This window comes from Molossus molossus, unplaced genomic scaffold (genome assembly GCF_014108415.1).
Source record: "Molossus molossus isolate mMolMol1 unplaced genomic scaffold, mMolMol1.p scaffold_m16_p_4, whole genome shotgun sequence".
NCBI lineage: Eukaryota > Metazoa > Chordata > Mammalia > Chiroptera > Molossidae > Molossus > Molossus molossus.
The window spans coordinates 124,193,160-124,209,389 of record NW_023425377.1 but is presented as its reverse complement, the minus strand read 5'-3'; the positions used below and the strand labels follow the sequence as shown (position 1 = coordinate 124,209,389).

The following is a 16,230-nucleotide window of genomic DNA, read 5'->3' as shown; positions in this document are numbered from 1 at the left end:
GCCAAGGCAGCAGCATTTTGCTACCAGTTCTTTGAGCCTCAGTTTTCACAGAGTGACACAGAAGGCTGGGTGACATCTGAGTCCATCCAAGGTGGCATTGCAGGAGGAGAACCTTGAAATAAGGGAACCTGAATCTTTTGTAATGGTCAGTAAACATGTGTGCCCTTTGCTTTGGAGGGAGTCTCTGTCTTCCTGTATATAAACATCCTTGAACAGATAGTCTAGATTGGAAGCAGTTAGTGCTTCTGCTTGAAAGATAAGCAGAAATGCAAGAGAGATGTGAAGAATTGCCTTTCAACATTTTGGAAGGCAGAAACACCAAATGAGTATTTGTAAGATAGATCTAAATATGTGACTTACAGACTTTAGATCGCAGAGGATGATGCCAGAAATTTTCCCTAGAAAGTAGTGAAATTTTACAAAAATCCCTGGTTTCCTCTTTTGTAGCTTTTTTTTCCAGTTAACCTACTCTCTTAGAGACCTCCATGTATATGAGGCTCACATTGATAGTTTCTGGGAAAGATTATTATTGGTCTATTTTCTGAGAGTCTTTTACTATTTACTTTTACTATTTGTTGTTTTGTTTTTTTAATTAGTCAAAGATATCCAACCTTGTGTTTGGGGGAGTTTGTGTTTGCCTTTCTTGCATCAATGCTTCTGTTTTCTATAAAAGTTCAATAAGCAAAAGCAAGTAAAATGGCAAGTAAAATCATTTTAATTTAGGAAAGATTCACTGACACATAATATTTTAGATAAAAGACATTAAAAAATGATGGAGCAAGCTGGTGTCCCAGGGCAGTCAGATATTCAGACTGGGGTTCTAAGAGGTCTCAGAGACTAAAATTCTTCATATTGGAAATTCTTTGTGTACTGGGACACAAATGTAGTGGTGCCTCATTAAAAAGACCCTACTGCGAAGAGCACCTAGGGACAGTGCTGTGCCCTTTGGACTGGAGGTCCGTCTCACAGATCAGAAGGCTTGAAATCTGGCAACTTAGTTTTTGTGGGGATGAGGTTGGGACCGTTAGTCCTGTCAGTGTTTAAATTCCAAGCAAATAGCAAAGAAAAGGACACAGCATCTTTTACTTTCCAGGTCAGCTGTAAAGTATGGTCTGTTGTAAGTTATTTAGGATCTCTCTGAGTTTGACTTGGTGGACCACCCTTTTGGCTCCTGCAGTATTTTACTGTTTTGTTTCTGCTCCTCCATCTCTTTCTAATAATGCCCTTTCTCTTTTTAAACCACCTTTTCTTACTGTGCTCTTCAGATGATAGGCTGTCCTGAGAGTGAGACTCTAGTCCTCATTCTTCCATCCCTGCTCCCTGCACGCGTCCCCTCACAGGTCCCTTCCATCCTATAATAGCACATAGCTCTGAAGTCTGGCTACCTCTTGAATTCCCAAACCGCATTTCCAGACCGCCAACGGACTATTTCCTTTAAGATGTTCTGCCAATACCTCACCAAACTTGTAGCTCTGGTTTGAATATATTGACAAGAAGTCCAGAGGCAAAAGATATATTATTATTTTAACATTTTACTCCAAACAGATTATTTTGACGAACCTTTATGGTCCTTTTTTGTGGATGTCATTTTATTTTATTTCACATTTGTAAAGTATCTATCTTTTCATATTTCATATCAGTTTGTTGTATTTTCCCTGCCAAAGTAAGCACTTGGAGTTTTGCCTTTATCCCCCGAATTCTTCCGTCTTCCTCCACCTTCCCTCCCCCCCACACACACACAAGCACAACACATTGGAAATGCTATGATATGCATGAAGTTTGGGGTTATTATTTTTGATGGTTATGGTTCAGTCTATATTTATGGGGTAAAAGATAAATCTTGTGTTACTTTTCTCTTTGCAGGCCTCTATGCCTTGCGGAGAGTCCTGAAGAAACAGCCTGACCTCCCTGACAGCAAGGTGGCCGCATTGGTGAAGATCACTCTGAATGATTTCTTACAGGGAATGAATGATGTCAGGCCCAGTGCCATGAGAGAGGTTGCAGTTGATGTCCCAAGTGTAAGTCATTTGTACCCCCATGTAAGCCACATTGTTTGTATTAAACTCTGAAAGAAACTGAGCCACCAGGGAAACTACCTTCCTAGACTAAATTTTTGTGGAGATAATTGTAGATTCAGTGCATTTCTAAGGAATACTATAAGGCTATCCTGTGTGTCATTTGCCAAGTTTCCCCTGAAGGTAACATCTGCAGAACTAGAATCCAGTATTACAATCAGTATATTTATATTATAATCACTGATCTTATTCAGATTTTCCCTGTATTACTTGTATTCCTTTATGTGTGTCTGTGTGCGTATACATGTGTATATTTACATCTGTGCAGTTTTATTACATGTAAAGGTTGTGTATCTGTTGCCAGAATTGAGATGCTAAAAAGCTCTACCGCCACATTGGCCCCTTGCTTTGCCCTGTTATAGTCACACCCGCCTTGTTTCTGCACCCATCTCTAAAATTCTATCATTTCAGAAATGTTACTAATGGAATTACACAGCATGGAGCAGTTCGAGATTAGGTTGTTTCACTTGGCACAACTCTCTGGAGATGCATCCAAATTATTATTATGTGTATCAATAGTTTGTTTCTTTCTCTTGCTGAGTAGTAGTCTGTGGTGTGTATGTACCATGTTTTAACCATTCGCCTATTTGTCAAAGGGTATCTGGGCTGTTTCCAGTTTGGGGCTATTGTGAATAAAGCTGTTGCGAACATTGCTGTACAGGTTTGGTGTGAACGTCCGTTTTCATTTCTCTGGGATAAATGCCCATGGGTGCTGTTGTTGGGTAGTATACTTACTGCATGTTTAGTTTTATCAGAAAATGTCAACTAGGCTAAGTTTAGAACAAAAATATCTTCTAGTTATGATGCCTTCTACTAACGATGCTTGATGGTTCTTTGGGTCTTTTTTCATATACTTTATCATAGACAGTCTTTGCAAAGTTCTCAGTCCAATCACCACAAGGGCAAGAAGTTTCCTTTTCCGCGTGGGTCATATCTTATATCCCCCATATCCCAAGTGGGCCTTTTTTATTAATATTTTGGGAAAATAACACTGAAACAAAGCATTGGCAATGTGTCCTGTGTTGTATTGAGGTAGAGGGTGGGCCACTAAGCTTGCCTAGACTGTAAGGAGCATGTGTGCGTCTCAGTGCTACTCGAGGGAAGTTAGCGGGTTGCGCTCTGTCCGTTTGAGGAGAGCTCTGATAGAAGAGTGGAATTTTGGGACTGTTCTTTCCCTTTGCCTCTATAATGTACCATTTAAGTCTCTCTTTTGAGGTAATCCTGTTGCTGCTGAGACACTTATGAAAGCTCTAACATTATAGCTATTTGAAAACTTAGAGCCATGTTAGAGAGTCAGATGTAGTTTTGAACCCTTTGTCTCATTGTGTATTGACATGCCAATATTCACAGTTTTCTTGGAAATTAACATTTTTTAATTGTAAGCTAAAAAAATAAAATAAAAGACTCAAAAGATAGGAAGTCAATGGCAGGAACCATATAGTGAGAAGAAATCAGTGGGCTTGTTTTCACTTTTTAAAGTGACTGTTCCGCCCTGGCCAGTTTGGCTCAGTGGTTAGAGCGTCGGCCTGTGGTCTGGAGAGACCCGGGTTCGGTTCCCGCTAAGGGCACGTACTTCGGTTGCAGTTTGTCCCCGGCCCTGGTTGGTCGTGCGGGTGGCAGCCACTCGATGTGTCCCTTCACGTCGATGTTTCTCTCTCTCTCCCTTCCTCTCTCTCCCTCCCTCCCACTCTATCTGTACAAAAAACGGAAAAATATCCTTGGGTGAGGATTAAAAAAAAACAAAAAAATAAAAAAATAAAGTGACTGTTCCTTGAAAAATGTCTCTTATGGTCAAATAAGTTTGGGAAATGCTGGTTTAAATAAAATCAACTGTATTTCTTTGCTTCAGGACTTCTCAGAATCTTTTAATACACTAATATGTATTATGAAGTGTCGAAAGAGCTCTTATGGAAACTTATTTGGCCATGGACCTTGTGGAGCAGAGACTGTGCATTTTGCAGGGTGGTAGATTTCAAAAAATGACCCCAGACTCTTCCCATCACTGTGTGTTTGCCCTTTGCACTGCAACTTTGTAGCTCCTACCATAAAAGAGATGGAGTCAAGTTTTCTACCCTTTGAATCTGTACTTGGCCATGTAACTTGCTTTGGACAATAGGATATTTTTTGTTGAGGAAATATTTTATTTTTTATTATATTTCTTAATCTTCACCCGAGGACATTTTTTTATTTATCGTCAGATAGAGGGGGAGGGAGAGAGTGGGAGAGAAAGAGAAATATCGATGTGAGAGAGACACATCGACTGGTTGCCTCCTGCATGACCCCATCCAGGGCCAGGGACAGCTGCAACTGAGGTCCTTGCCCTTGACCGGAACTGAACCCCCAACACTTTGGTCCGAGGCCCGATGTTCTGACCACTGAGCTAGACCAGCCAGGGCTGGCCAGTAGTATAACAATCATGATGCAGGTAGGCTTGAAAGCATTTATGGCTTGCCTGCTCTTGCTGCTCTTTGAGACCCTGTGTTAGCCATGTGAAGAAATGTGGACTAGCTTCCTGCAGGCTGAGAGACCATGTGGAGCAGAGATGAGCCCTCCTAGCTGAGATCCCTTCAGTCCAGCCATCCAGCCGATTGTTAGACATGTGATGCCATGCTGGACTATCCCACACCATTCAAAGTTTGCCCAGACCAGAGGAACCACCCTCAGAATTGTCAGAAATAACAAGTGTCTGTTGATTTTAGCCACTGAAAGCTAAATGATACAGACACTTGTTAACTTATAGAACACAATTGTTTTGTAAACGGTTCCGTAGAGATAGGAACATCCCCAAGGCTTAGCTGCTAGTTTGGGCTACTTAATGTGGTTTTCACTTCTTTTTGAAACATTTTCAAATTCACTACTGAACTTACAGCCTACCTTTGGGGCTTTTCAGAAGCTCTGTACCAGAACATGCTAATTTAGTAAGAATAATTTGACAAATGGGGTTATGAAATAATGAATGATTAATGCTGGGTTAGTAGAAACTTTTCATTTCTTTGGAATTAATGGTCTAGAGTTTGGGCACATTGGTCTGAATATTTTTATTTGCAGTATTTATCTGTATTTTATTGGCTACTATTGCATAGTATAATGGGGCAGGTAGATGCCTAACATAAAATGCCACATGTGAAAATTTCAGATGATAGGGTTATAAATCAACTACACCATCCAAAAACACTTTAGTGTTTAAAAAAACTTTAGGAACTAGGGAAACATACAATAAGGTTTTAAACTTAAAGTTGCTGCCAGTGGAGAATGTGTTTAAACAGTGGCTGTCAGCTCTTGGACCTGCTGAACTGATTTATTTATCACAAGAACTGGTACTATAACTGCATTTTTAATTGCGCTAATGAAAGATTTTTTCCTTTATTTTCTTTTGATACAGTATTTACAATCCATGGACTTGTGCCATTTTCCATTTGGCACTTTATGGTTTGGCATTGATCCATGGTGTCCTGTGATGTTACTCATGAGTTCCAGTGTGGTTAGCCCTGGTCAAAGGACTTTCTTATATTGCTTTTTATGCTCAGTTCAGATTGTAAAATATTTCCTGAGAAGTCAACATTACTATAATTGGATTCCTAAACCTTACCCTTCTGATTTCTGGCTACTACATCTACAAAAACATCTCCAAATTATTTCTACAGAAAGTTTAATGCATATTTTGCTATAGAAAACCTGTTTCAAGTAGCTAGTTAATTGTGAACATTTTTTAATAGTTAATTGAGCATTCAACATCTTTTGAGAAAGGATTTTAGTGTGTGAAATTAAAACCTTGAAATCACACTTGCCTAGTTATATTTAAGCTTGAAAGAAATGTCTTTAGATGGGAATGTTGCCAGTTATAATATAATATATTATTAATTTCAGGAGACCGTAAGTGTTAGCCACTTACTTAAATTAATGTTTCCTTTTTTTGGACATTCTAAAATGGTGATTATACCAGTTGGTGTATTAAAAGTCAAATGTATTTTATAATTAATTGGTGATTAAAGTCAAATGTAGTTCTTTACCACAGAAATTCCTAGAATCTTTGAATATTCTAATATGTATTGTAAAAGTTCAATTTTTCACCCAGAGATAATAACAGTTAATATCTTATTATAGTTCTAATATATTTTCAAGATTATTTTCTATGTATATCAACATTTTAATATAGTTAATCTTAGGATATAAATTTATAGTCTGCTTTTTTCACTTAAAATTATGATAGACTTTTTTTTTTTTAATCCTCACTCAAGGAGATTTTTCCACTGATTTCCAGATAGAGTGGAAAGGAGGGAGAGAGAGAGAGAGAAATCAGTGTGAGAGAGACACATTGATTGGTTGCCTCCCACATGACCACAACCAGGGCTGGGGATCGAACTGCAACTGTGGTATGTGCCCTGACTGGGATCGAACCTGAGACTCTTTGGTCCACTGGCCAATGCTCTAACTAACTGCTGAGCCAAACTGGCCAGCACTAGACATTTTATTTTTAAATTTGTTGGCTAACATCTTTTTAATGGCTGAATAAAAGACTTATGTGGTGCCCTGGCCTGTTTGGCTCAGCCATTAGAGAGTTGGCCTGTGGTCCGGAGAGACCCGGGTTCGGTTCCAGCTAAGGGCATGTACCTTGGTTGCAGTTTGTCCCCGGCCCTGGTTGGGTCCTGTGGGTGGCAGGCACTCGATGTGTCCCTTTCACATCGATGTTTCACTCTCTTTCTCTTCCTCCCACTCTAACTCAACAAAATACTGAAAAATGTCCTCGGGTGAGGATTAAAAAAAAAAATACCAAAAAAAAAAAAGACTTATGTGGATAAACTGTAAATGTTTTATCTTTTTATTCTCAAATATTTAGTTTTTTTAAATTTTTCTCTAAAATGGTTATAAACATATTTGTGTTCAAATTTTTGCATTTATGATTCCTAGAGGTTGAATTACCAAACTAAAATATATGATTTTTAAAGCTAAGTTACTTTTTTCTAAAAGGTTGTTATAATGTATAATCATGTGATAAAAATTTTAAGTTACAAAGAGCTTAAACAAAATTTTATTTTCACTTTAGTCCTTTTCTTTTTTACTTTCTACTAGAGCTTATATTCTTGACAAAAAATTCTTTTTATTTTGAGGAATAATACTGGATAATTTTTAGATGCATAGAGATTTTAAAAAGAAAATGAAAAGTAACTATTATATATCTTCTCCTTTCTATAAAAATGTTCAATTTTCAGTTAAAGGGTGTTGTTTGATGACTTAAATTGATTTTAAATGTTATGAGAGCAGAAGTTCTTTTAATTTTTATCCGTAGATTAGCACATAATAGATATTCAATCAATATTTGTTGAATGAATGTGTGAATATAATTTTTCATGAAAAAATGTATTAGATGATCCATTTCAGATATATCTGAAAAAGTATGTCATCTTTCTTCTCCACCAAATGTAGTCTGTTATTACCCACATGACATTCTTCAGATTTTTCATATTTTATAAAGCAGTTGATTTTTGTAGTGAATTTTAACCCTTAATATTTGTTCATGAATATAATGTTTTTGGAATTAAGATACCTGTAATAGTGTTAAGCTGTCTACTTGGAAAGATATACAATAGTCATTTATATTTTCTGCAGAAACATGTTGTTTTCTTAGTCTATTAAAATTTCTCATTTTATTAAGCTAAAGAAAAAATATGCTTTTAATATTTGTATTTGTACATTATCATTGTATACACACCCTAGCAATTATTACTGATAATTAGCATTCTTTTTTTTTTTTTTTTTATCCTCACCCAAGCACATTTTTCCTTTTTTTGTTCAGATAGAGTGGGAAGGAGACAGAGGAAGAGAGAGAGAGAGAGAGAGAGAGAGAGAGAAACATCGAGTAGCTGCCACCTGCACGACCCAACCAGGGCTGGGGACAAACTGCAACTGAGGTACGTGCCCTTAGTGGGAACCGAACCTGGGTCTCTCTGGACCGCAGGCCGATGCTTTGACCGCTGAGCCACACCAGCCAGGGCATAATTAGCATTCTTAATCAGATATATATAAAATAATTGCCATCAAGTTTATACATCTTAATCCCTCACCCCCAGGCTTTCCCAATTTAATTTTATGTAGTTTTGGGTTATCCCTTATTTGGAAAAAAATCCATCTTTATACTTGTGATACACCCTTTGGATTACAATTTTCAGAACTTGGACATTTGGTTCAGAATAAAAACCAATAAAAATATAGGGCTGTACTTTCATGTGAACCTACTTTTGTAAAGTCTGCAGGCCCCAAACCCCTTTGTAAACTTGGCTTCAGGTTCAACTTCCAGGTAGTCAGCAGTCACACTGAGAGTATACTGTGTGTCATTAGCTAAACACACACTCCTTATTTACTCCCATTTTGGAAAGGAGCAAACTTCTTAATTCTATGAATAATCAAAAGGCTGTGTATTTCACCAATTACGTATTCAAAATCTACTGATGTATTTTCATTTGGCACCTTTTCCGATGAGAGGAGATCATCAGAATGTGACAAGCCCGTTGAATTTTATAGAATGAACGCAATAGCATTAATGGTGCAGAGATTTGAGCTAAATAGTTTAATTGACCATAATTACAATTCACTCTTCGTGTACCCTCAGGATAATTAGAAGGAATTCATTTGAGATTCTGTATTTTAAAAACAGCACTGTAATCTATATTTTCTTTAGTTTTTACAGATTCAAAGGATTGAGGGTTTCGGTGATGCTTTCCTAAATAACAGATTGCTTTTTTTGGAATAGATAGTACAACCTGTGGAAATTCTATTAATTCCGTATTGGTTCTTGGCAGGGCTTCTGAATTCGGTTTCTTTTGATTTGGGTTCTTGTTGTCTAGACAGAAGAGTGTCTTCTATCACTCCCAAGATCCCAGTCTTCCCTGCCAACTTCTCTTGTACATTTTTATAGTTTTAAGTAATAACAATTGAACAGGAAAGCACATTTGGGAAAGTAGATTACTTTTAACCAGGAAATATTCTGTGCCAAAATCAAGATTGTAGTTTTAGCCTTATTACATATTTTAGAAGTTTAACTCTTTCATTCCACTTTTCTTTTTATATTTGACTTTTCTCAGGCGTCTTCTATAGGAGCAGAAATGAGGAGGTACAAGTTAATGGAAGAATCACCATTTCTGTTCTCAGCTTGCTCCTGGTTAACTTTGGTGAAATCAAGCACTCTTCCTTTTAGGTTGTTCATGGCAAACTTTTAATTTGCGGTTTCTTGTATGTGTCTTCTTTTGAATTTATGAATAATGTTGAGGAATTTTTGATAATGTTGCACTTGTATGTGTGGTTGGTCAGTACTCAATAAAACTTGATGAGTGTTTGCTAAAAACACAGATTTTCCTTTGGAGCAAAGGAGATTGTTGGTAGGGTTAGTGTGGTTCCTTTGTGGTACTGCACTGCTTCAAGTCCCTACTACAGAAATGGGGTGATTGCACACTCATCTGATCTTGCCTTTGATCCTTTCATCCCAATACTTCTTAGAGTGCTGTTTCCAGAAGAAATTACTGATCTTGCTTAAAAGCCATCAGCGTAACTACCTGTTGGTCATCTTTAGGAGGAAGTCTAAGCCTTTTAAGTTGGTATTCCTAACCTGGTTCACGCCTTCTTCACTTTCATCTTACATTATGTTCTAGTCTTGTTGAACCATTCTGTTGGTGGTTCTGGGAAGGGCACCAGGTGTTACACCGGGGGTGGGGGTGGGGGTCAGACCAGACCTGGGTTCAGCAACCTCAGTGCTTGAGTTCTGGCTAGGAAAGGATTCAGAGCCAAGACTCAAACTATAAGAGAACATTTATTTATACAGTCACCAGAGGTAGAAGAAGTGATTTATAGAAGACATGGGCTTAGGAAACAAGTTATAGAAGCAAAGGAAGAGCCCTTGGAGCTTGGGAGTGGGGAAGGTAATGGTAATCGCCTGGTGGGAGGCAAGGTCTGGGCATGGTCCATGAAGGGGAGCACACTGGGTCCTCCACCCTAAGGCTTTCAGGGGTGGAGATTTTAGGGGAGGCCTCAGGGGAAGGCCTCCAGCAGATTTCCAGGTGTGTCCTTTCAGGGTCTAGGTCTCCACTGATTGACTGCTCAGCACCAGGGCAGGAGGTCATTATTCAGTGCAGTTGGTCCTGAGGTAACCGTGGATTCTCTTGTCTGGTTTTGCTGCTTTTCTGGGCCTGGAGCTGAAATACAAGTGAGGCCTAGGTGTTATCTTTCCGAAGAAAAGGTCAGGGGTTCCAAATCACATGATCAGTGATATGCTAGGGGAGGAAAGGTCACCCTGGGGACCAGGTCCCACCCTACAATTGTCTTGCTTATGGTCCAGGGATTTTCACCCTGGTGACCTTTGTACCTAGCCCATCATCCTTGCTCTGCTCCTGTCTGTCTGACTGCCTACTACAATTCCACATTTTGTGTGTGTTGTCTTCTCCTCTGTTATTTTCTGGTCTTTTGGGTACCAAAGATCTTGTAATGTGATTCCTGACACACACGTACACAAAATATACGCACATGCCTTATGGATCTTTTGTCTTGTTCACCTTTGCATTTCCACTGCTTGGCAAGTAGAAACAAGTAAAATTTTGTTAAATAACTGAATGAATATTTTGTGCAGCCTTTTGGTTCATAGTAATTTTTATTTTTAAGGAATTGTTTTTTTACCTTTCCATATAAATATTATTTTCTAGATATGGAAGCAGGGAACAGACTGACCAACCTCAGAGGCAAGGGAGAGGGGGGTGGGAAAAGATAAACCAAAGAACATGTGTGCATATATGCATCACCAGCGGACACAGACAGTAGTATGGTGAAGGCAGGGGTGGGTGGAAGCCAGGAGGTCAATGGGGAAGACATCTATAATACTTTAAACAATAAAGATAAATTTATATATATATATAGACACACACACACACACACACATATATTTGGTAACAGCTTTATTGAGATATAATTCACATACCAATTCACTCATTTCAAGGATCAGTTCAATGGTCTAGTATATTCAAAGAGTTGTACTGACATCACTATAGTCAATTTTAGAATATTTTTATCATTCCCAAAAGAAACTCTATGCCCTTTACCCATCATCTCCCAACCTGCCCATTCCCCACCAGCCCTAGGCAACTATTTATCTTTTTTAACATCTCTATAGATTTGCCTATTTTGGACATTTCGTAGAAATGGAATCAAAGTATGTTGTTCTTTGCAACTGGCTTCTTTCACTTAACATAAAATTTTCAAGGCTCGTCCATGTTGTATCATGAACTAGTACTTTATTCCTTTTTATGCCAAATTATATTTCATTGTATGGATAGGGCACATTTAATTTATCCATTCAGTAGTCGATAGACATTTGGATTGCTTCTGTCTGGCTCTTGTGAATAAAGCTGCTACATACCTTCGAACATTTGGGTACTGGTTTTTGTTTGCATAGCTGTTTTGGGTAGTACAAATCTAGTAGTGGAATTGCTGAATCATTGGTAACTCTTTGTTTAACCTTTTGAGAAACTGCCAGTTTTAGAAAGTGTCTGCACTGTTTTACATTTGTATCAGCAGTGTATGGAGAGTTCCTGTTTATCCATTGCCTCACTAACACTTGTCACTATCCGACTTTTTGATTATAGCTACTCTAGTGGCAGTGAAATGGCATCTCATTGCGGTTTTGTTTTCAATTTCAGTGGCTTTTCATTTGCTTATTGGCCATCTGTATGTATCTTCTTTGGAGAAATGTCTATTCAGATTATTTGCCCAGCTTTAATTGGATTATTTGACTTTTTATTGAGTTTTAAGATGTACTATATATTTTAGATATAAATCCTTTATCAGATCTGTGATATCTGATATCAGATATATATTATTTGCAAATATTTTATCTCAGTGAGCTGCCTTATTTATTCATTTTTTATAACATTCTTGATAGTGTCCTTTGAAGCACAAACATTTTAATTTTGATGAAGTCCAATGTATCTATTTTTTATCTTATATGTACTTTTGGGATTACATTTGAGAAACCATTCCCAAATCCCAGGATACTAAGATTTTCCCTATAATTTCTTTCAGAGTTTATAGTTTTAGCTTTGCATTTAGGTCTCTGATTAACTTTTTTCCCCAGTAGGATTAAACCCTGCTGTTCTGTGCATAACCATAGCATTTTAGAAACTCCAGCCATAGGTTGGAGCCATGAGAACCATAAATGGGGAAAGTTGAACTGTGGTAAAATAGATGTAATATAAAATTTACTATTTTAACCATTTTTAAGTGTATAAATTGGTGGATTTAGTATGTTCACATTGCTGTGCAGCCACCACCACAATTTATGTGCAGAGCTTTCTCCTCCTCCCAGACGTCAACTCATGTCCATTGCGTAGGAACTCTTCCTCCCTTCCTCTCCAGGCAGTGCAGCGTTCGTTTGCAGAGAGACTTTCTTCGTGAAAATCATGCATGGATGTGGAATTCTTTTTTCCGTATCCACTGAAACGATCAAATGGTTTTTCTTAGTATGTCAATAAGGTAATTTATATGTATTGATTTTCAATATTGAACCAATCTTGTATTTCTGGATTAACTCCACTTGGCTGTGATATATATTGATGGATTCTATTTGCTAAAGTTTTTTTTGAAAATTTATATGTATATGAGAGATACTAGTCTATAGTTTTTTAGTGTTTTTGTCTGACATGTTTGTTTTAATGTTTTTGGTGTTTAGGTGATCCTAGTATTATAGACTGGGTTGGAAAGTGTTCTCTCTTCTCTCAGTTGGAAGAAATTATGTAGAATTAGTATTATTTCTCCCTTAAATCTTTTCTATTGAAACCCTCTTGGCCTGAAATTTTCATTGCTTTGAAGACCTGAGTAAAATTTAATTTTTTAGTAAATATTTTCTATAATGCAGGTATGCTGGTCATGAATTCCTCAGTTTTTGTTAGTCTGAAGAAAGTCTTCATTTATTTTTGTTTTAGAAAGGTGTTTTCACTTGGTAAAGAATTTAGGTTGATATACCTCCCCCCTGCCCCAGTTCTTTATTGGTTTTGTTCCACTTTCTTATTTCTTGCATTATTTTTTGAAAAGAAATCTACTGCCTCCATTTTTTAAAATTTCCATATAGAATATATTTCTTTTTTCCTCTGGTCACTTTTAAGACTTTCTCTTGATCACTGTTTTTTGTTTGTTTTTTAAAAATTGATTCTAGAGAGGGAGGGAGAGAAAGAGAGACATCAATTGGTTTGCCTTCCGTTTGCTCTCCTACCAGGATTGAATCTGCAACCTATATATGTGCCCTGACTGGGAATCGAACCTGCCACTTTCCCGCGCATGGAACAACACCAAACCAACTTAGCCACACTGGCCAAGGCCTTTATCACTGGTTTTGTTTGCTTTTTATGTTGTTGTTGTTTTGTTTTTTAATCCTCACCTGAGGATATATATCCATTTATCTTCAGATAGAGTGGGAGGGTGTGAGAGAGAGAGAGAGAGAAACATCTATGTGACTCCTGAGAGAGACACATTGACTGGTTGCCTCCCACACAACCCTGACCAGGGCTGGGGACCGAACTGCAACCAAGGCACGTGTTCTTGACTGGAATTGAACTTGATACTCTTTAGTCCGTGGGCCAGTGCTCTAACTGCTGAGCCAAACCTGCCAGGGCTGTCACTGGTTTTAAGCAATTTAATTATCATGTTTCTTGGGACTTTTCTTCATGTTTCTTGTGCTGGTTCATTGATGTTTCTGTATATATGGGTTTATAGTTTTAATCAAATTTAAAAAATGTGGCCATTATTTCTCATCTGATGCCCTATGAATTAAGAGGTTCTACTCTCTCTGTTGTGAGCCAGGCACAATTTCTTCTATTTCTTTTAGGTCTCTGGCTTCATTTGGTTGTTCTCACATACATACACTGATAAGTGAACATTTGATGGAGACCCTTTACAGAACTCAGGAGTTCTCCTTCTGTGTACCTCTTTTCTTTTTTGTTCAGATAGAGTAGGAGGAGAGAGAGAGAGAGAGAGAGAGACATCGACATGAAAGGGACACATTGAGTGGTTGCCACCCGCACAACCCAACCAGGGCCGGGGACAAACTGCAACCGAGGTACGTGTCCTTAGCGGGAACTGAACCCGGTCTCTCTGGACCACAGGCCGACGCTCTAACCGCTGAGCCAAAGCAGCCAAGGCCTGTGTACCTCTTTTATCTCTAATACTCTGCACCGTGATACCTAGCATCTTTGGCTTACACAATGCTCTTGGCTTCATCTTCTGTGGGAGACCATGGGCTTTGCCAAGGTTTCCCCTCCATTGCTGCAACCTGTGACCTTTCTCCAGGCAGTTGGGCACAAGTATACATTTCACCTGATTGGTTTCCCTTCTCTCAACAATCGTCCTTCATTGCCTGATGACCAGTGTCCTGAATACTTGATATATTTTATCAGTTTTTTAGGTTATTTATTTATCAATTTTTAAAAACAGAATAGTGAATCTTATCTCATCTACTCCTTGGCCAGAAGAAGAGTGTTCCTTATTTGGCAGTATTTAAAAGTTTCATATTTAATGATTTACATCTAAGCCACAGGGTGGGACATGTTCCATTGTGCCTTGCTAAAATTGCTATGTCAGAATTTCATATACTCGTCAGATAAATTCTTCTATTTTTTTTTTTTTTTTAAGTGTATTAAGAATGAACTTTCTGGCCCTGGCTGGGTAGTTCAGTCATCCCCTATACCAAAAAGGTTGTAGGTTTGATCTCTGGTCCAGTCACATATGGGAGGCAACTGATCAATGTTTCTCTCTTTTTCTCTCTCTAGAATCAATGAAAACATACCCTCGGGTGACGATTAAAAAAAAAAAACCAGAATAAACTATCTGGTTTGGGCCCAATAGAAAGACTGATGCTCTAAGGTAGACAGAGATATGATGGAAAAGTGAGGTACATTGATTAAACTTTATCTAAAAATCAGCAGATGTCTGAGAACTCTACCATAAGACCAACAGAAACTTATAGATAAGTTTAAAAGCCTGAAATAAAGTTTTCCCTTACATCCAGGGCTGTAGATGAACAGTGGGGAGTAGTTGGGGATTTAAGTTCTAGAGAATTATAAATTGTTTGTAATTTTATTACCTGTCAGTCTTTATTGGAAGTCCCAAAACCACCCTCAGGCATGATGATACTCTGGAGGGCTCACTGGACTCAGAGGCTGTTATACTCATGGTTATGGTGTTTATAGTGAAAGGATACAGATCAAAATCAGCAAAGGGAAAAGGCTCATGGGGTGATGTCCAAGAGACATTGGCATAAACTTCTAGGTGTTCTCCCTAATGTAATCACACTTGATTGTCCCCGGAATGATGTGTGACAGTATGTGCGCAGTGTTATTGACCAGGGAACTCTCCTGAGCCTTGGTGTCTGGGGTTTTACTGTAAGTTAGGAATGTAGGTATATAGCACCCGTGTGTCTTACCTCAGCTACTTAGATTCCAGCCCTTCCCAGAGCAAGAAAAATGTTCATAAATCACAGTGTCAGGGTAAATTTACCTGGTCAAACTGGTACAGCATAGCCCAACGCCTCAGGCATACAAAAACACTCTTATCAGGCACAGTATTTGAAAGGCCCGATTATGTCCCAGATGCCTGCCAAGGGCCAGTTCTAAAGACTGGCCTTTCTTTGGAATGGGCAGAGTTTGAACAACTTGGGCCTTCTGAATCAAACCTTTCTTGAACACTATCACCTTACTAAACTCCATACTTTGGATTTTACTCATTTTCCCCAATGGCCTTTGTCTAATTAAGGATCTCTTCTAGGCCATCATATTACATTTAGTTAGCTGTCTCCTTAGAATTCTCTGGGCTGTGATAATGTTTCTTGTTCTTTTCAGCTTTTTTTTTTTTTTTTTTTTAATATATCTTTATTGACTTTTTAGGGAGAGGGAAAGAGAGAGAGAAACATCAAAGAGAGAGAAACATTAGTCAGCTGCTTCCTGCATGCCCCGTACTGGGGATTGAGCCTACAACCCAGGCATGCACCCTGACTGGGAATCAAACTGGTGACCTCTTGGTGCATGGGCTGTATTCAGTATACTGAGCCACACCGGCTGGTTGCTTTTCAGTTTTTTTAATGGCCTTGACAGTTTTGAGGTCTACTGGTCAGGTCTTTTGTAGAATGCCC

General features: G+C 38.3%; 1 protein-coding gene across 2 annotated transcripts in view; it reads left to right on the top strand.

Moving 5' to 3' along the window:
• The window catches only part of SPATA5 (spermatogenesis associated 5), a 242,947-nt gene that overhangs the window by 35,208 nt on the left and 191,509 nt on the right, over window positions 1-16,230 (top strand). For both annotated transcript variants that reach the window (XM_036240737.1, XM_036240738.1), the window contains exon 10: window positions 1,864-2,018. In XM_036240737.1, the coding sequence (XP_036096630.1) occupies window positions 1,864-2,018 (155 nt within the window). The remainder of the gene's footprint in view (window positions 1-1,863; window positions 2,019-16,230) is intronic.